The 22,279-nt window shown below is 44.5% G+C and overlaps 1 protein-coding gene across 3 annotated transcripts in view; it reads right to left on the bottom strand.

Moving 5' to 3' along the window:
* Positions 1-22,279, bottom strand: part of RGS22 (regulator of G protein signaling 22) — a 1,028,745-nt gene that overhangs the window by 474,348 nt on the left and 532,118 nt on the right. For all 3 annotated transcript variants that reach the window (XM_085605181.1, XM_085605183.1, XM_085605184.1), the window contains one exon: positions 11,356-11,550. In XM_085605181.1, coding sequence (XP_085461307.1) covers positions 11,356-11,550 — 195 coding nt within the window. The remainder of the gene's footprint in view (positions 1-11,355; positions 11,551-22,279) is intronic.

Raw genomic sequence — 22,279 nt, 5'->3', positions numbered from 1 at the left:
GAAAACACGCACCGAAACAATACCAACAAGGGTAGAGTGGATTGCGCACCGAGGGGAACCCGAAGAACGGTTTTTGAACCGGAGCGCCCAATACACATCCGACCTATATGGTAGAAAAAAACAATCTAAAATTGGAGTTGATGCGCACTATCACCAATAGGAGGAGTCACTTTACCTCGTGACTGGAAAGACTTCTTCGGAGAAAAACAACTTGCAAACATCCGGACCCAACACTAGATGGCAGGAATATGCAAAGCATGTGTATCTACAGCACACATGCCTCAAACACCCCATTTACACGTGGTGTTCCATTATGAAAAGGGCAGAGAGCTCTAATGTTCAGGGCAGCACTTGAGAAAGCCTTCTTCAGACCCCTGTCTTCTCTAAACCCTGGAAAGTTCCTGTGCATGCCTCGCTTGCTCCTGGACTAGTATGCCAGGCCAGAGATTTTAAATTTAAGCCCAAAATATTTCGGCGTGTTTAGATGGACTGCTTTGTGTTTACTGCTTTCTTATTCACATCTTCTGCCAGTGACATCTGTAAATATTGTTTGCTTCCATTTTCTCACTTTTTTGGACAAAACACAGGAGCATGTGATGCTGAGCTATGGCTGCCAGACCTGGGCTGTAAATCCAATAGTTTACACAACCTTGCCAAGATTGCAAGAAACCTAGGACTGGTGAACAGTGAGCCAGACGATGGTAAATAAAATAAATGAGACAAGAAATGAATACACATGTGACTCTTCAACTAGGCATATGCACACAATCAGGTGAGTGTGAGTCTACTGAATTGGCTGCCAGCCTTTGAGTTTTCCTTCTTTCCCTTACTTCATTGTTACTGCCAGTGAGTTACTGTTTTGAGTTGTGCTGGAAGGCACTGATGAACATAAAGCAGACGACGGTCCCAGTGAATGACTAACTACAACAAGGCAGATGACACAAGGTTCTGTATGGGAGAACCTATGAACTTCGTCTTCATGACTTACACCCTGGTCAATTGACCACTCTGGCTCTTCACAGGCAGTACCCTACCATGGATATAATGACCCACTTTGTAAACTTAGTAAAATATATATGATATGAATGACTAATCAGCAGCAATGAAAACAGTATTCCAGCTACAGGGACCAGCAGCAGTGTCAGACACAGACAAACAATGGAATATATAGCATTTACTAACACCGGAATGGGAAACGGAGAGGACCAACTTTCTTAGTCAATGGGATACTATTGCAGTGCTTCTGGTTATTGAAATCCATCACGGTGTCATAAACCTCCTCATTTTGCGCACATAATTATAATGATGTTACAGCACTAGCCTTAGGACAGTTACAGGATTGATTGTGAGACACAATGATGGCAAGATGGATGGGACAGATGCAGACAGAGGTACTCCAAAAAACAATGAGAGCAATATGGCCCCTCTCACATCAGAGAAGAAAAACAGTTGAAGCAATAGCCTCTAGGATAGGAATAAGTTGATAATTATGGGATTTGGTTTGAAAACACTGGTGAACGACAGAACCCGTGTCCCGAAAGCAGAAATACCATCTCGTTATGAGTTTTGCACTAAGAAATGGCAAATAACCTATTTTCATCTGCACACTTCACTAACCTTCAGCAAGAGAAATGTTCTGAAGACAACAAAATGGAAGTCACATTTTCCTGCAGCTGACCCATGGAAAGAGGACCAAAGAAGAACAAGACTGAAGAGGGCCTATATATATTTTACATCTTTAGGTGCTTATGCATAAAATGCAATGCTATAAAAACCCATATTTTACACTGAACCACGAACTATGGGAAATACTTAATCGTTGCCTGTGATATATGGATTTCATCGTCAATGCTTCACTAACGTCAGGGTGGCAAGGATTAAGTGCCACATAATGGAGCAAGTTGTTCTAGATTATGCAGCAAAATTCCAAATTATGTGGCACATTCTTTGCGGTATTATTTTCATCCATTTTAGCTAGAAACATTTTTTGTGAAGTCTGCAAATCATTTGACAATTGTGGTAAATTCAGAATTATGTGGTACATGTTGATGTTACAAAATTCCTCGGGTCCTCACCACTCTCCATTGTCTTATCGACAATTTATTCATGAAAAGTAAACCTCAACATACCAATTACAATCAGTGCCAATTGTTAGCTGCACTTTGATGAAAATATATTTTTCAAACTAAATACCTAAAAATAAATATGGAACACAAAAATACATAACAGATAAAAAGTGAACTATGGTCCTATATTCTCATTTCGGTGTTCTGGTAATAATTACAAAAGGGGAGGGAGAGCACTGCCTGGCATACCAACACATACTTTGCCGAGATGCATTGTGGTAAATGTAGTGCATGGTAACAATCACTTTACTTGTAAGACTTTAGTATTCACCATTTTTGGAGCAGCCAGTGCCGAGTTTGTCTAGACTGTTTCAGGATATTTGTCCTTTTTCAATAGAGTAACACTGTAAACGTGAGGGTGCTGGCAATGCTGTTCGCAATCTTCTCAGGTTTCTGGACTACTCCTTGAGCGTAGGTGAATTCCAATATGTTCATCAGCGCAATAACTCGAAATAGCTTATCACAAAATGGGAAGGTAGCACACTACTTGCATACCAACACACAATTCACCCAGATGCATTGTGGTAAATAAACTGCATAATAACACTCACAGTGACACCGCAGCTGTCTGGGTTTTCCCGCAGGTTTTTTTTAATTGGGTTTTCCCACTCAAAGTTCTTCCCGCCAACAGAACCCCCAAACACCCCAGGACCTACCTAATGCAGGCTGCAGCGTGCCAAAGACAGGCTCAACTTTGCTCGTCCTCGTCTGGACTGCGCTGAGCATCACGCCCCCTGCCCCTCCTGCCCCCTGAAGACACACCATCGCTGAGCTCTACACCCTGGATGCTGCAAAATACTCTGCCACCGTGTCATATCACGCTCCACGGTAGGACCTTTCACCTGCACCCACTGTCACTTCACTTGCCACCGCACACACATCAGCTCACTGACCAGCCCACCTCAAACACACCACAGACACCAACTGAACAAAAACACTAACTCGCATGCACCCTTCTCAACACACGCTCACGATGCAAGCATTCCACTGAATTATGGGACCTCATCTCCACCCTTGCACCCAACATAGTCTTCCACACTGAGTCCTAGCTCAGTCCCACATCCACCCTAGACCACAGCAATCCCTGACGGATATAAAATCACTTACTAGGACCACACCAACAAGGTAGGCGGACGAATAGCCATCATACAAAAAGAGCCCATTCAGTGTATCGCCGACAATACCACCACCCCCATGGAACTTCTCTACTTCAAACTCCACATGGACGACAAGACAACCATCAGAGACACCCTTGCATACCGACCCCCAGGCCCATGCTCCAGCTTCCGCAACAATATTGCAGACTTCATTGCACCCCTATACTTAGACACCAAGGACTACATCTTCCTCCCTGACCTAAATTTTCACATTGACGACCCCAATGACCAACACTGCACAACTCACCAACAGAATGAGCAGTCTCGGATTGACCTAGATCGTCCACGACCCCACACACATCACAAGACACACGTTGGACCCAATTTTCACCTCCAGCAACCGCATCAAACAAAGCCATATCACAGAACTCACATGGACCGATCATTCTATCGTCCACTTCTGCATCTCCAGACCCTGCATCGCCACCCCCAAATGACCAACGTCCCCTCGGGAGGTGGAATAAAATCTCAGAGACCAGCTGGGCGAACACCCTCAACACCTCTTACACTGCTATCGCCACCAACCTCGAACAGGGAGTAAAAAACCTCAACGCCTGGATCACCAATTGCGCAGGCAGCATCGTCCCAATCAAGAGCAACATCCAGAGAAAATCCTCTAAAAGGCCAGCTGGTACACTCAAGAACTCAGAACAGAGAAACAAGACAGCAAACAGTTGGAGAGGAGATGGTGCACCAGCAAGGACACCTCCGACAGGGCAGCCTTAAAGACCTCCCTCAACATCTACCAACGCCTGTTGAGGGCAACAAGGAAGACAGCCATTGCCGCACGCATCGGAACCCGCGCCAACAATGCCAAGGAACTTTTCAACATCGTTAAGGAATTTTTCAACCCGACTGCCAGCGAAAACAATATCACACCCTCACAGGAGCAGTACGAACACCTAGCCCACTTTTTCAATGACAAGATCGCAACCATGTACAGAAACTTCAAACCTCAACCGACACCTATGGACTTCCTCGGCAGATATGTCACCACCGTAACCGAACAACACACTGACCACATGGAACATCCTCTCCACCCAGGACACCACCTCCACCATGAAATTCATCCATTCTGGAGCTCCCACAGACCAATTCCCACACCACATCTTTAACCTTGGACACCAAAGGATCGTCCAGAAACTCACCACCCTAGTCAACACCTCTATCACCACAGCAACATTTTGTGACACTTAGAAACACACTGAAGTCAGACCACTACTCATAAAACCCTCTGGCGACCCCAGCGAACTCAAATATTACCGGCCAATCTCCCTGCTCCGATTCCCAGCGAAGGTACTAGAAATGATCATCGACAATCAACTCATGACACACCTGGAGCAGCATCAGCTACTCAATGCCTGCCAATCCGGCTTCCACAGCAATCACAGCACCGAAACCACCCTGATCGCAGCCACTGACAACATCATCAACAGAGGAGAAACAGCAGCTTTGATCCTGCATCACCTTTTGACAACCTTCAAGTCCATATCCCACCACACACTGATCGAAAGACTCCACCACATCGGCGTCCACGAGGACGCGCTCAGATGGATCACCTCCTTCCTCATCGGAAGAACCCAGAGGTTCCATCTCCCACCTTTTACCTCAGAACCATAAGAGATCACCGGCGGTGTCCCCCAGGGCTCATCCCTCAGCCCAATGCTCTTCTACCCATATATGACCTCACTGGCTAACTTCGTCAGATACCACGGTCTCAACATAATTTCCTATGCAGAAGACACCCAACTCATCCTCTCACTCACTAACGACCCCACCACCACCACCAGAACCAACTTCCACAGATGCATGACAAATGTCGCAGACTGGATGAAGAACAACTGCCTAGAGCTGAACACAGCCAAGACGGAAGTCTCATCTTTGGCAACCGCAGCAACATATGGAAAGACTCCTGGTGGCCATCAGACCTAGGACCCGCACCCACTCCATCCAACAATGCCAGAAACCTCAGAATCATCATTGACAACAAGTTCACCATTAAATCATAGATCAACGCCATCTCTTCCGCCTGCTTCCTCACTCTGCGCATGCTACCCAAGATTGTCAAGTGGCTACCCCCTACACTCGAGACGCACCATGACACAAGCCCTCATCACCAGCTGACTGGACTACGGCAGTGCACTCTACGTAGGAATCGCCGCACAACTTCTACAGAGACTTCAGACCATACAGAACGGAACAGCCAGACCCATCGTTGGCCTTTCCTGACAAACCCACATCACACCCCACCTCAGGAAACTCCACTGGCTCCCTATACAGAAGGGATGCCAATTCAAGCTGCAGACCCATACACACATAGCTCTACACAACCAAGGACCCCCTCTACATTAACCCCAGCTTGAACTTCCACCAACCATCGATAAGACTACGCTGCGCCTCCCTTTCACTTGCCAATACTCCCTGCATCTACCAAAGTGAGGGACACTCCTTATCCCACATCGCAGCAAAGACCTGGAACAGCCTCCCCATGCACCTACGAACCATCATCTCATTTCCAGAATTTCGAATGGCCCACAAGACCTGGCTGTTCAAATAAGCCTCCGTTGCTTGCAAGCGCCTGGATACCCCATTTGGTGATTAGCCAGGCTTTATAAATCCTGATTGATTGATTGACTTTAGTAGAAAATCCTTAGTACTAACCATGTTTGGTGGGGCCAGTGCAGGGTATTTCCAGACGTGTCTATGGGTATCCATCCTTCAATAGAGAATAACACCTTACACATTTTGGGATGTTGTCAATTCTGCTCATAGTCTTCTCTGCTTTCTGTACTACTTCCAGAGTACAGGTAAATCTAAATAAGTCAGCTAATAACTAAAAGTAGCCAATCACAAAAGGGGAGAGAGCAAACCGCCTGTCGCTACAGAACTGCATTTACCGCAATGCACCTGGCAGAATTGTGCAATTTTATTTGTACTTTTATTTATCTACTACAATATTGAAGCATACAAATGTCGATATGTGTTGCCAGCAGATTGCAATAAACTGGCATATAATTCACACATGAGAATATGAAAGAAGTATATGGATCAATCAAAACATGACTGTCGCTAAATTGGGTTATTGGAGATTCAGGACACACTACAGGTAGGCTTACTTGGTTGAAGATGAATGCCACCAATTTTCACTTTTTATGCTTGTTGACACATGGGTGATTGAAATCAATTCAGTGTATGAAAACCTTTACCACAAAGAACAAGTAGTACAAAAGGATGTCATGGCAACTACATGAAAAAAAAGAAAGCAAATCCGGTCTACCTAGGGATGTGGAATTCCTATAGCCCGACGCCCGGGACATATTGTTTGGGGTCAAGGGCAACAAGTTTTCATGTGCATTTAGTCCTTGGGACAAGTAGGCCCAAACCCTTACAGCACAAACCCTTTGGTTGCCAGTTTACAGTACCACATTATGAATCAGGATTGTCTACAGTTAAGGTAATATGTGTGTCCATGTGTTTATGCTGTTCAAACTTGTATTTATGGCTCATTAATGCAAAGCCTTTATTATTAGGGTGAGCATTAAAAGTAAATGTTGTAAGCTTGGCCTGCACTACTGATGGTGGTTCCAGTATCAATATGTACACACGTTTACAAAGTTTAGTAATATGAGGCTAAGTGTAATGCTCCCAGAATGCTCTCTGATTATATGCAAATATTTGCAGAAGCTTGAGAGCAAGAGTGATGATTCATTGCTTTCAAAATAAAATGTTCACAAAAAAATGCAAGTAGAAAAAAAAACATTAAGCTAAACTACTGGAAGATTTTAGGTACCATATCTTTGCAGCATTATTTAGTAGCATGTTGATGTATGCTTGTATCTCCCAAAAATATTCATAATGGGAAATCAGTGTAACCAGTTCATATACGATTAGGAGAAACAAAAATAAATAAGCATTGGCAAAGCCATTGGGTCTGAAATTGGTGGTCAGCCTTTTGGTTTTGTCAATGCATGACTTGTTTAGGCATGGTTTTTGTACAACTTATCGGAGTGGGAGCTGTAGGGCTTTCACCATTCTAACAAGCATTAGAAAAGGCAAAAATTGTTTTTGGTCTCAAAAAGCACACATTGCCACAGCAGTTTCGGGAACTGAACAAAACTACTTTGTGTGCCAATGTGCTTCTAGCAAAAGAGCAGAATACGGTCACTCACAGTGAAACCAGCTGATAGGCCAAGAGAGAGACAGAATTTTATTAAACAGAAAAGGTCATGGTTAACGCAAGGCCTAATTAGAGGCCCAATTATTAAAGAAAGTCTAGAAAGTGAAACCATGGTATATATCCTTGCATTAAGTGCATATATACATTTTCCGTGAACTCACAAGAATTTACAGAAGTAGGCCAAGAAATGGTACTCTAGAGAAAATATTTGTGAGCTGCATTTTAGCATGAGCAAATGTGCATGTGCTCATGTGAAACTCTGAATGTTTCAAGTTCACTTTTCCTTCAAACACTTTTTTCCCAACCCTGGTAAAAGTTTTAAGTCTGCCGCTGTCAGGAGTAAATTTCCAACCTTTTTCAGTATGGGAAAAGATTAGAAAAGAGTTGGCGAAAACCCTTAAAACATGCAAGTTAGTAGGTTTGCATAGACTCAAAAGGGCATTCCAACTCTTGAACTATTGTTTACCACCACCTTCAGCCCCAGTATGTAGACCTGCAGAAATGTAGCAACATAAGGGAATTGCTAGTATTCAAACCCTACTATGGTACAAGCCCTGGCATAATTAGAGAGGCTATATCAGAACTCTTATATGAGATTGCTGCCGTAATTTGTCACCGCATCACATGGCACAAAAGGGACAAGTTGATTTTGTTACAGGACAAGTAGATTTATGAAGCAACCTGTCCCATGGACAAGTAGATATTTTATTAAATTCCACACCACTGTCTACCTGTCTCATAACATTCTCTCAATTAAAGCCCTACCAAGACTGGAGACCAAACTGTCTGCCCTAATGTATCAATATATTTCTTAATCTGACCTGTTTCTGCTTTTCCTAAATTCTTTACATAAAAGTGGGATCAGCACAAGGCTGAACAACTTTCCTTAAAAAGGCATACGTTGACAGTGGCATGGTTTGGCAATAGTTATGGTTAGTAAATGCTGGTTGTTAGTAGTGTGTCCCTTCTGGACCCCATATCTAACTGCAAGAAAAACACATGAGATGGACTGTGGAGAAAAGCTTGTTTTTGTGTCAACACTCCACTGGTTACTACATATACCACAGGTTAGATGCAAGTTGCGAGAAGTGATAGAGCAGGGGTGCGACCAATGTACGTGTCCTCTTCCTGACATTTCTGATTACAGGATGTGTGTGAATTGCTTTGAAACACTTGTGCTCCCAACAAGCAGAGCACTGATCTTCAAGGAGCACAAATAAAGTTTGATGCGTTTTGATTATTCTCTCCTTCATCACAAGTAATACATTGTGCTGCAGATGCACAGCATCAAATCGCACCACTTCGACTACAGTCATTTCTGCAACGTCAAGGAGGATTTAATACAGCACATTCCCCATTGGCAAATGAATACATTTCTGGTTAGGCAGCCCAGCCTTCTTCTTTATCATAAAACGTCACACTGGAGATAACATTAAACTTGCATCCCACCTGACAGAATCAGATAAGTGCAACAAATAGCAAATTGTCAACCTCTTGTTAGATGAAGAGAAGGCATTTGACAGGGTGGGCTGATAATATTTAACCATGGTTTTCAGGCAGACTTGTTCTTTCTTAACATCCCTCCCCTCCTTGATGTCTTCTACAAACCCCTGTAACTGTTACATAGACCACTACAAACAGGCAGCAAAAATCTGCTATACCCAGGATTGGAATCCCCTCCCATACAAAAAGCTGTGTTCTTTTGGAACAGGACTTTTATTTGCATTCTGCTGCAATAAATTCTCTGGCTTACCCACAAATATAAATCTTGCAATCAGACTATTCAACCATGTTATTGGCATTGTGTGTTCAAAAATAAAGCCACAACGTTTCTCTCAACACTGACACCACTGGGCCATAGCTATGATTTTAGATCAGGTATTGAAAACCCAGAGTTTGGTAGATGGAACTCCCACAATCCACCCCAAATGGGTGATCGGTACGTAAATGGTGATCAGATAAGTAGGGAATTATGCACCAAGAAGTTTGTATTCAGACACAGAGGTCAATTCTCCTGGACCGAGCTACTGCATTGGGCGAGGTCCAGAATGATAAAAAAAGATGCAGCAGGGAGGCATAAGACCCTGATAGAATCAATGTTCTCCAACAGATAGTTGAATAAAGAGTCTTCAGCTTTTACAGTCATATAAAAAAGCAATGGCCGAACCAGAGGCACACTTACACGGCCAATTGGGAAAGTGATTTGGGCACTGAAATCCAATAAGAAACCTGGACCAACATATGGTTTTGAGCCACAAAATCAACCATATGCACCGAGAATAAGAAAAACACATATAAAATAATGAAGAGGTGGTATCTGACATCATCGAAACTGAGGGCAATGGTCAGGTGTTTTGACCAAGAGTGCGCGCTATGGTATCCCTGTAGGTGTTTTCAACTATACTGGTAAAACATCCTGTCACAAATCAAGTCAATCACGGGAGTGGATCTCCTACTAGGTGAGGACGTGGTGAGGACAGCATCTACCCAATGATGACAATATTAGGCAAGCGAATAACACACCTATAGTTAGTGGCCAGGCTTAATCTGGGACACTTTTTGAAAGCAAAATATAGTTCTCTATCCGCAGTCCAGTTTTGGGTAAAAGTTTGTAACATTAGCACTAAGGAAATGTTACTGGCCATAGTCTATGACAGAATGCATAAGTTTGGTCTCCCAGACCAAATTAACGACTACTGCCGGACCACAGCTATGAGCTAACAGGAGTCTCCCTCCTCTGATTCTTCTCACAACATTGCTTGTACGAGACACTGCAACACCAAAGCAGGCCTATACATCAAAACGTCAGCCAGCACATTTTAAAGACAGACCTTGACACATCCTCTAACTTTCTCTTGAAAAAGATCCCGGTCAGCATGTCAATGAGGGAGGAAACGTGTAAGCTGTCCATTCTACATCCTCTTTCAGAAGCCAACAGCAGAATCAAAAAACTGTACAGCAATGGAAATGTAAGAGAATTCAATAAATGCTAAATGTATCATATTAGTGTGAAATGATTTTGCTTTAATAATTATATTATTGTGATCCACATTGTATGAATTAGAAAAACAAATGTTGCTTCTAAAACAGAGGTGACTGTATACCAGTTTCCGGATGCATAATTTGGAGTGAATTTGGTTGTCGTTTAAAACTTACCTGAAACGAGAATGGATAAATAGTGACAGCCAGCTTAATATGTCGAAAGTAGTTCAACAATCTTACCTGTGAAACATGCCATCTTCTCAGAGCAGTTCTAGTTCTAATGGAGTAACTTAATATAGTGCTGGGTTCTAACAAAAGATAGCAACATTATTGTGTACACTTTTTCATTAAAACTGGTGGTCTGAATTGATGTGATGAGATAGGCAACATAACCTTTAATTGCAACTAAAATTTCAATAAATAAGGTTGATTAAAAAAAAGAAATGTTATGCCGATAAAACAGCATTTTTTTTTATTACAGAAACTAGCCGCCAAAACAGGTTCATGTTTCTGAAAAAAAAAAGCAATCTGATGTCTCACAGTGTGTTTCTTTAAAAAAAAAATTGGTCTTTGAGTGCCATGGTTTACAGGAAAGGCACTGCCAACAGAAACTATGATGTTCTCTGTAAGTAAATAGGATGGGGGTAGCACAGGATTGGTGAACTAGGCATCTGACGATTTTTGGAGGATGTCTAGCTTCCACCAAACCCTAACTCGGTTATTAACCAAAAAATATATCTGAACTGTCAGACTAATGTAACATTTACATTCTCCGAGAAGTTGAAAATTACGCTCCTAATGCAGCAATTTTAGAAGAATGCGTGAATCTTAGTTTAGGTTCCCCAAACAAAAATAAAAATACATCACTCTAACAGAGAGGTTTTTCCAAGTCAACAAACAACTGATACTGAACCTTTTCAAATGCACTTCTATCGGATTGTGTCATCAGCATCCATGGGTTCATCAGAAGAGTGAGGATGTATTCTTCTGCCAAGTCAAAGAGATCTTCAAACGGTGGGTTAAGCTTCTGATAAATGTCTCGTTTTACACACTGTTCTACGCCAATGTCCCACATTGAACCAGGAGCAAGGTAGGTGGCGAAGAGCAACTAAACAAAAATAGAAAGGAACAGCAAGCATTACAAACACCCTGTACAAGTCGATCTTTACTGATTTAATGTAGAATAAATGTACAAAACCAGTATATCTATATATGTAGTGCTATAAAACCCCAGATTTCAGAGGAAGAGAATGTTATTTCACATACATCTATGAAATATAGATTACATCCAAAGGAAGCTGTAGATTGAGTCTGACTTAGTTTCCTCCAACTAATTAGTCTCTAAGCATGAGAGTGCATTTAGATAATGACAGTCCCAAACTACACTAAATAGTTACACATCCGCCCCTTGTTATAATTAACCTCTTTGTGTAAGCTTAGAAAAACTGTAACATTCAAATTTCAGTCAGGGGAACGGTGGCAGTTGAAAAAAATCTCTGACTTTAACTATGTACTATTTGTTCAATCAGCTGTCTTTTCGTGAGAGCTGAACAATCTAATTGCAAATGGGTCCCCTTGTTAGCTCCATATTACCTTTACCTTGCAAGCAGCACCTTCAAAATTCTCTGACATCTACCGGAAGAATGTGTTTTTTTAACAAAGCAAAGCCTGTTTTGTCTAAACTCTTGACTGCCTAACGACATATTAAAATATTGTTATTTTATTTTTACTACAGACAATCAAGGAGTGTAATCCAGTTTCCACTATGGGTCTGATTATGAGTAACAGGAGCAGACGTACCAGAGCCAGAATCGCTGAATCTGGCCATCAATTCCTTCCTTGCACCGTGCTATTCCACGTCACCCAGCTTGAAACAGGCGTATCCCTCAGGGATACTTCATGATATTTTGAATCAGCCCCTCAGCATTTGCAATAAACATTTATTTGTTTGGAATACATAGTATTTTGATGATAACTAGACTAAAAAATTATGCAAAATAAGGAAAATGCTACTTACCAGTATGCATCTGTTCTTGGCATGTAGAGCTGCAGAGATTCACACTCGGTGCATAGATCGACATCTGGTGTTAGGCTTGGATGCTTGCACCTTGTTGTTGTCTTGGAAGAAGTCTTTTGTAGTCACGCGATAGGTGACTCCTTCCTTGGACGATAGTGCGGATGGGCATCGACTACATCCTCAGATTTTTTTTTGCCATGAAGGTAAATGATGGAGTTTGTAAGAAACAGAAAGATGTCCATGAGAATATATCTAAGTAAGATAACACTGGAACAGATACAGGTTCTGGGGAGGTGGGTGGGCGTGTGAATCTCTGCAGCTCTACATGCCAAGAACAGATGCATACTGGTAAGTAGCATTTTCCGTTCGAGGCATATGAGCTGCAGAATTCACACTCTGTGCATAGACTATACAGCAGTGTATCCCCTAGCGGTGGTCACCTGTATCGGTTGCAGTGGTTTGAAAAAGTGTTTTAAGAACAGCTTGGCCTACAGAAGCTTGTTGCTTTGCCTGCACATCTACACAATAGTGTTTGGTGAAGGTGTGTGTTGAGGACCATGTTGCTGCCTTACCAATGTCTTCTAGGGGAATGTTCCCTAAGAATGCCATGGAAGCCCCTAGTTTGCGTGTTGAATGCGCTCTAGGGGGAATTGTTAACGTACGTTTTGCTTTCTAATAGCATATTTGAATACATTTTACTATCCACCTGGCAATTCCGGCTTTGGAAATAGGACTGCCTTTATGAGGTGGAGAGAAAGCTACAAACAGTTGCTTTGTTTTCCTAAAGGTTTTAGTCCTGTCTATGTAGTAAAGTAAAGCTCTTTTGACGTCGAGCATGTGAAGAGCTCTTTCCGCTACTAAATCAGGATTTTGGAAAAATACTGGTAACTCTACTGATTGAATAAGGTGGAAAGCAGAGATTACTTTGGGAAGGAATTTTGGATTTGTCTTAAGAACCACCTTGTTACGATGTATTTGTAAGAATGGTTCTTGTATGGTTAAAGCCTGGATCTCACGTACTCTCCTGAGAGAGGTGTTTGCGACAAGGAAAACTACTTTCCATGGGAGGAATTGTTATTCGCATGTGTGTAAAGGCTCAAATGGGGGACCCATGAGTCTAGTAAAAACAATGTTTAGGTTCCACACTGAAGAGGGTGGCAATCTGGGTGGAATTATTAAGGCCTTCCATGAAGGCTTTGATAGCGGGTACTCTAAACAATGACAAATGTTGTCTGTTTTGTAGGTAGGCGGCCAGGGCAGCCAGATATAATCTTATTGAAGAGTATGCCAGATTGCATCTTTGTAGATCTAGCAAATAGCAGATAATGTTCTGAATTGAAGCATCTAATGGGTCAATTGGTTGTTATTGCAGTAAATGACAAATCTCTTCCATTTAGCTGCATAGCAAGCTCTAGTAGTGGGGCATTTGGCTTCCTTAATAATGTTCATACAGTCCGGTGGGAGGTTAAGGTAACCGAACTCTAGGATTTCAGGAGCCAGATCGCTAGATTCAGTTGTGCTGGATCTGGATGCCTGATCTCTCCATGGGTCTGCTTTAGCAGCTTTGGGGAGAGACGTAATTTTTGATGTGGAACTATTGAGAGTTCAAGTAGTGTTGTAAGCCATGGTTGCCGTGCCAATGTTGGAGCAACTAGGATAATTTTGAGAGACTGTTGTTTGAGTTTGCGTACTACTAGTGGAATGAGCGGGAGTGGCAGAAAAGCGTACGCAAATCTGCATGACCAGTTCATCCATACCGCATTGCCCTTGGACAACGGGTGTGGGAACCTGGCGGCGAAGGTTGGGTATTTTGCGTTTGCATGTGTGGCGAACAGATCTATGTCTGGTTGGCCCCACATCTGGAAGAAGGGTTGAAGAACTTGCGGATGAAGTTCACATTCGTGTATCTGTTGAGTCTGACGACTTAACAGATCCGCCATCAGATTGTTCACCCCTGGAAGATGTTCAGGTAGAAGATATATGTTTTGTGGAATGGCCCATCTCCATTTACTTTGCGCTAGGTGAGACAGCTGCAAAGAAAGTGTTCCTCCTTGTTTCTGTATGCAATACATTGCTGTCATATTGTCTGTGCGGACTAGGACAGCTTTGTTGACGAGATGGGTTTGGAATGATTTTAATGCTAGAAAAATTGCCAGTAATTCTAGGTAATTGATGTGGAACAGTTTTTGTTGAGTGGTCCACCTGCCCTGAATTGTGTGGTTTAGGAGATGGGCTCCCCAGCCGATGAGTGATGCGTCTGCTGTTAACACTATCTGCGGAGCCGGCTCTAGGAACATCCGCCCTCTGGAAAGGTTTTGTGTGTTCCACCACTGCAGAGAGCAATGTGTGTGGCTGTCCACCAACACCAGATCTGTAAGTTGACCTTGAGCTTGGTTCCACTGACGTGCTAAGCATTCCTGTAAAGGGCGCATCTGAAGTCTTGCGTGAGGTACAATGGAAAATGCAAGAGGACATCATTCCTATGAGCTGCATAAACACTAAGGGTGGGCGTAGTGGGGTTATGTGAAGCAGCGCGTAGTGTGCCCAAATCTACGCACACTCGCGCGCTCCGCGTAGCCCCATTACGCGCCGCCTGCCTCCCACCCACCCACCTTTTAAATAATACCCTGCATGTTAAATAATTAAAAGCAAAGAGACTTACCTGAAGCGTGGCGTCTCCGGGGCTCCCTCTTCCTCGTTTCCAACTTCTTGTGACAAATGCGCATGCGCGGACGCCCGCGCATGCGCATTTCTCGCACGAAATGCGCATGCGCGGGCGTACGCGCATGCGCATTTGTCACAAGAAGTTGAAAACGAGGAAGAGGGAGCCCCGGAGACGCCGCGCTTCAGGTAAGTCTCTTTACTTTTAATTATTTAACCTGCAAGGTATGATTTAAAAAGCGGGCGGGCGGGAGGCGGGCGGCAGGCAGCTACGCTTCGCCCTGGCGTGTGCGTAGCGCTTGCCTGCTTCGCCTACTTCGAAAACTGCGAAGCAGGCAGCGCTACGTACACTACGTGGGCGAAGCGCAGTGTAACGCCCAGGGTTAATAAACACTCGTGCTGGGAGAGAGTGTTGGGGCTGAAACTTGGAGATGAGGGTTTGCATACTGGCTATCCTTGCTGGATTGGGGTATGCTAGAGCTTTGGAAGTGTCTATTGTGGCTCCTAGATTCTGATGTATGTAGGAGGGTTGAAGGTGTGACTTGGTGTAGTTTACTGTTATCCCCAAGTTGTGTAGCAGCTGAATGGTTTGATAAGTGTGAACACATTGGTTGTATGATTTGGCTTTTATGAGCCAGTCGTTGAGGATTGTAAATACATAGATTTGTTGTCTTCGTAAGTGTGCTGCTACTACTGCAAGGCACTTTGTGAACACCCTGGGTGCTGTGGTCACCCCAAATGGAAGGACTGTGAACTGATAGTGTTGGCCGTCCACTGTGAATCTTAGGTATTTTCTGTGAGCAGGGTGTATGGGGATATGGAAGTAGGCGTCCTTGAGATCTAGTGTGGCAAGGAAGTCTCCTTGTTGAAGCAGTGGAAGAACCTGTTGAAGAGTGATCATGTGAAAATGATCTGACTGTATGTAGAAATTGAGAGGTCTGAGGTCTAATATTGGCCTTAGGGTACCGTCCTTTTTGGGGATTAGGAAATATAGAGTAAACTCCTGTTCTTTGATGTTGTATAGGGACTGGTTCTATTGCATGCTTTTGAAGCAGCGAAAGAACTTCCTGTTTGAGGAGTGTCAGATGTTCCGTGGACATTGGATGCTGCTTGGGTGGTATGCTGGGTGGAGTTGCTGTAAGTTCCAGACAGTAACCATACCGGATAATTTGTCTTACCCACTTGTCTGTAGTGATGGAATTCCAGACAGGTAGGAACTGTGAGAGTCTCCCTCTGACCGGAGTGGAATGGTCCAGAGCGAGTGGACGGAAGTCACTGCTTATTAGTGGGAGAGGCGCGAGTGTTGTTGTTACCTCAGCCTCTTCCTTTCTTGTTATGTCCCCTGTACCCACCTCTAAAATATCCCTTGTTGGGGATGTTTGTGTGGGGTTTTGTAGGAGGAAGAAGCAGTCTCTGCACTGATGTTTTTGGATGCGCCTCTATAGAAGGAGCGTCGAAAGGAACCTCGTGTGGATGGAGACTGTAATGCTCCCATGGATTTAGCAGTCTCCATGTCCTTTTTCATTTTTTCTAAAGCTGTATCCACAGCTGGGCCAAAAAGTTGTTCCTGATTGAACAGGTGATTGAGGATAGTTGTTCCTGTTTGAAGCCAGAAATGCACAACGAGGCATGTCTCCTTAGTAACACACTAGTGCTAATGGACCTAGATGCAGTGTCTGCTGCATCAAGGGCGCACTTGATTGATGCATTAGTTATTAAATTGCCCTCTTGAATCAAATCATTGGCCTTGGTCTTATATTGATCAGGCAAATGCTGCAATAGGGTTTCCAGCTGGTCGTAATGAGCCCTATCATACCTGGCAAGTAATGCCTGCGCACTGGCTATCCTCCAGTGATTAGCTGCTTGGGCAGCAACTCGTTTGCCCGAAGCATCTAATAATTTGGACTCTTTGTCCGGAGGTGGAGCATCACCGGAGGTTTGAGAGTTAGCACGTTTTCTAGCATTGGGTCACCACTAGAGAATCTAAAGGTAGTTGATCCTTGATGTAGGTGGGATCATTGGGTGTAGGTTTATATATTTTTTTAATTCTGGGATTGAGAATTCTAGCCCTTACAGGGCCTTTGAATATGTCTGGGGCGCGTTTAATGACGCCTTTTAACATTGGTAAGGTTTGTACAGTCTTTTGTGACTGTGCAAAGGTATCTATCAGGAAGTCCTCCTCTGTGGGGTCCGAATGCATTTGAACACCATGGTACTGGGCAGCTCTGTCTATAAGCTGACTAAAACCAATATTGTCATCTGGGGGAGATGGCTTTGTTGGATATGCATCAGGATCAAGAAGGTCTGGAGGACCTACTGGGTCATCATAATCATCCCAATCGTCCTGTTGTACGTCTGTGTCGTCATAAGGGTCAGTGAAAGGGTCATTGTTCTCTCCCCCACCCCCTAAATCATCATCATCCTGTGGTGGTGTTGAGTATGGTGGAATTATGGGAGAATTTGGAGGAGAAAGGCTTAGCAGGAAGAACAGGAGAAGAGGGTCATAAAGGTGAAGTGGCAGAGTCTCTTTTCTTTACAGGCACCTCAGGGATGTGTGGGGTGTCCAATTGCCTCTTCTTGTGTGGAACATTGACCACATGTCCTGTTTTGGGGTCCACTTGGAGAGTTTTTTGTTTCGGATCGATGGGATCCGGTCGAAAAAGTTCTTCCTCTTCGGTAGTCACTTTCGGCACCGATTTTTTCAGGTCCGAGTGGGCTTTACATTTCTGCTCTGGAACCTTCGAAGGGGTTTTTGGATCCCTCGGCTTCGATGATGAAATCTTTTTCGGTTCCGAATGTTTTGGTTTCGGCTCCTAGGCCTTTTCCTTCGGTGCCGAGGTGTTCGGTGCCGATGGCTATTTTGCGGGAGTAGGGTGAGCTCCCGGCTTCGGTGCCGACGGTGTCTGTGGGGCACTGATATGCGGCTTGCTCGGTCCCGAGCCCCGGAAGACTTCTCCTTTGTCTTCGGAGCCGGGCCTGAGCCCGGGGGCGGGGCTTCTGAAGCTTTTTCAGTCGCGACTGGGGCTAGCAGGCGAGTCTTGACCAAAGCCTTCTGTTTTTTCAGGTGGTGTTGGGGTAGGGGCAGTTGTACTCACTCGTTGACCTGAAGTGATGTGGTCGTCTGAGTCGGAGTTGTCTGCCTTGGAAACGATTTACAGATCCTCCAAATCCTCCTCCGAGACATCGGAGCCTTCGTTGAAGATGTCCTCCAGCACAGGAGCTGCTCTATGTGCCATAACATGTCATCGGGCCAGGCGATCACGGACAGTCTTTTTGGATCGAAAGGCGCGCAGGCCTGGCAATTACTCTCCTCGTGCTCGGGCGAGTGACAGAGGTTACAGACCTTGTGTTGGTCGCTGTGTGGGAATTTAGCTCCACACTTTAAATGGAGTCCTTTCCATTAGCCGTAGGCCCGAATGGCGTCGATAGGCCCAGCGGCCCGCATCGACGACTGGAATCGGGTATTTGAGGAGCGAGTCGAAGGGCACGCGAACTAAAACAATATCGTCTAGTTTTTTGATGGTTTGCGCGTCGAAATTGTTTGGATAATACGGTACCGAACCGGAGCGCAGAAGTTACATCCGAACCAGATGGCGGAAAAAAACAATCTGAGGATGGAGTCGATGCCCATGCGCACTATCGTCCAAGGGAGGATTCACCTATCTCGCGACTACAAAAGACTTCTTCCAAGACAACAACAAGTTGCAAGTATCCGAGCCCAACACCAGATGGCGATCTATGCACAGAGTGTGAATTCGGCAGCTCATATGCCTCGAACAACATATTACAGGTAATATACAGGGTTGTAGCATGGTCAGTAAAATGGGGGAGATGTGAGCCTTAAATTTCACAACAATCATGCTGGCACGAAGGTGCTAGAGGGCAGTGGCCTCATGAGCAGTGCAGATTGTTAGGGTTACTTAAAAGACAGGCCAACATACCATTGAATGCAGCGCAGCAGCCAAAAATGCTGCGCTACGCTGCGCGACAGTGAGGGACCAGGAGTGCGCAATATTTACAGAGATTCAGCACTCTCCTTTCCTCTCCCTAGCGCCGGCCAGGGCCTGACTGGGAACCAAAACCGGCTCAGGCAAAGTTCTCGGTGGGCCCCCCCAGGGATTTGGAGATACAGCCGAGATGTTTGCCAGGGGCGGTTTCGGACGATTTTGTTACAGGAACCGATATTGCAGCTATGCTGCAAAAACGGCCCTGTAACACAAACGGCCCCCCAGGGACCCAAAACCGGCACCACCCTGGTGGCCCACCGGGGAAATGCCCGGTGCCCACTACCGCCAGTCCAGCCCTGGCCCCGGCACACAATTTTGCTGCAGTGCACCATGCACACACTGTTGTGCCAGAGAGCCCAGGTGTGTGCGCGAGTTTAGCATATGTTTTGTACTGGAAGGATTGCCTTCCAGTACAAAATACTATGTCAGACAGGTTTTGAAACCTTTCCTAATTTGTATGTGTGCCGTACGGTTCAGCACACATGCCAAGTCAGAAAAGAAAGGAGAAATAAAAACATTTCTCCTTTTCACGCCTACTTTTAAAAGGTGTTAATTTTTTATGCAAAACTTGTCTCAGTTGTTTGGTAACATAACCAACAGTTTTAAGAACTTCAAAACAGAGAGAAAGTGTGTGTGTGTGTTTTAGTTCGAGTGTGCATGTAAAATCCTAGGTGAAATCTGGGAAAAAAGAAGTGCAGGTACTCTGTACTAGAGTATATGCTTGTTATTGAGAAGTGCCAGTACTCTCCAATTAAAAGTATTACATTTCTCTCGAGAAGCGCTGGTACTCTCCCTCTCAAAATAAAAAGTGCCGGTACTCCGTACCGGACAGTACAGGCCCATTTAAAGCACTGGGAGTAACACCCCAAACACCCTCCCTAGAGCTACGCCCTGATAACATACCAGGGCTCGACTGCAGAAGAGAACCATATTATACAGTAATCCGTTATGTTCACGCTCTCTCTTTCTCTCTCGCTCTCAACAAGGACAATAAATAGCATGGTGAAAACCGAGGATATGTGTATTGTTTTTATATTCCACTGCTGGTTGTAAAGAACGATATTTCAACCAGCAGCAAATCGCAAGTTGTTAAATCCATGCTGTGCATTCAGTGCTTAATTTGTAAAAGAAAGAGCGCAGGTGCCCGAAGTTCTTCTCCGAAGCCAAGGGCCGGTGCAATTAAACGTCGGGTGGTCTTTGATCCACTCTCAGACACTCCCTGCCCCTTTTCCTCGCTCTCGCGGGTTCCTGCTTTCTCCCTCTCAAGGTTTTTTGTCATTCTCTTCCTCCTTTCCCGTTTGGGTGTTTTCCTCTCTCTTGCACTCCGGAAATATCTGATGCGGAAAAACAAGTGGGTGCCCTTCACCGACAACCACTGGCTCAAATTAAGCCCAGTGTGTAATGAAATCTTAAACAATCGGTCTCGTGAGTATGCGCCCATATGTTTTCCTATATAAAGTGATTGTAATATGGAACTTGGAGGCTGTAAGCAGTGAAGTTAAATATAATGTGGTAATAACATGGTATTTGACCCCTCCATGGGAGTAATACAAGTGTGAATGTATTCTATGTATTAGCACAATTGGTCTGAAAACGATCTATGTGGACCACATTTGTTGTCATCGTTAATACCTCTGTCACTGTTGGACTAAAGGTGTTTGTTGCAGCTACAGCAAAGCCCTCTGGGAGGATTATCACGAAACCTGGATGAGGTGATTGGCTTGGTCCAACCAGAGGTCATCATTTGATTTGGTGAAAATTAGGCAGTTTAAAAAAAAGGAATGAGGAAAACGTATTTATAGATCTCTTGGCAGCTGAGTCTCAGCGACTAGATTCCATCTAGAGGAATCTGAATGTATGATGGAAAGAAATATTTTAATTCGGACCAATGCAGAGTCACAATCTCTCATAGGACTTGAGAATCTGGCCGTTCTGATTGGCTGGCCGCAACTGGACATATTTGCTGTAGAAACTATTATTAGAAGCGAGGCAATGAGCCTACTTTTTAGGTCTCGCCTAGCTATTGCGTTTACACAATCGGTATGCGAGACTCTAGTAAGAGGGGCATTTCAAAGTGCTCCCAAAAGTGGATTGCATGGCGAGCACACGCACAATCACGTGCATCGTGCCGCCATGCAATCCGTTTGGGGAAACGCTTCAGCCCACTGGCGCGTGCACGTGTAGCCACAGCCTCGGCATCATACTTCAAAAGGGTCCGCTCCCCCGCCTGGAATGCACTCCCCCGCCCCGCCACAGCATGCCGAGATTGTTTCCTCATGGCACCTCTCACAACTGTCCCTCCCCCACCACAGGGCTAGTCTCACGGACGCATTGCCATCCATCGATTTCACTTTCATGCCCGTGTTCTCTTTGCCTTTCAGCACACAGCCCGCCCTCCCCCCTCCGTGTTTTCTTGCAGCTTTGCCCAGATCTGAGTCTCAAACAACCAAAATAATAAGTTTGTCCTGCACGCTTTCTGCGCTTACAAAGTTAACATATGCCGCGCTCATTCCCTTTTCATCCTTCTAAGGTCGATAACATCAGCTCCATTAATTCTGCGTCTAAGGATTTAAATAACCATATGTTTTCTTGCAACTTTAGGCAGTTCACACACACAGCCCCACTGCTCACACACACAGGCATCAAGGCAGCAACAGAATGCTCTGAGCCCCACCAGTGTTTGCCACACACACATGCCTCTCGCATGTCGTGTTTTCTTCCACTTTGGCCCGTGTTCTCTTTGCCTTTCAGCACTCAGCTTCCCCGTAACCACCATTTAACTAACATCCTGCCACACTCATTCCATTTTCATCCTCGCTTTCACTTTCATGCCCGTGTTCTCTTTGCCTTTCAGCACAGAGCTTCTCCGTAGCCACCATTTAACAACCATCCTGCCACACTCATTCCATTTTCATCCTCGCTTTCACTTTCATGCCCGTGTTCTCTTTGCCTTTCAGCACACAGCTTCTCCGTAGCCACCATTTAACGACCATCCTGCCGTAAACACCATTTAACTACCATCCTTTTAGTTAAAATAAAAGAATTGCCTCTAAGGGTTTAAGGAACAATAGAAATACAAGGTAAAGCAGCAATAGAACGCTCTGAGCCCCACCAGTGTTTGCCACACACACATGCCTCTCGCCTATCTCTCC

The sequence above is a fragment of the Triturus cristatus genome, chromosome 5_1, assembly GCF_964204655.1.
Source record: "Triturus cristatus chromosome 5_1, aTriCri1.1, whole genome shotgun sequence".
Lineage (NCBI taxonomy): Eukaryota > Metazoa > Chordata > Amphibia > Caudata > Salamandridae > Triturus > Triturus cristatus.
This window is presented reverse-complemented; position numbering and strand designations above follow the sequence as displayed.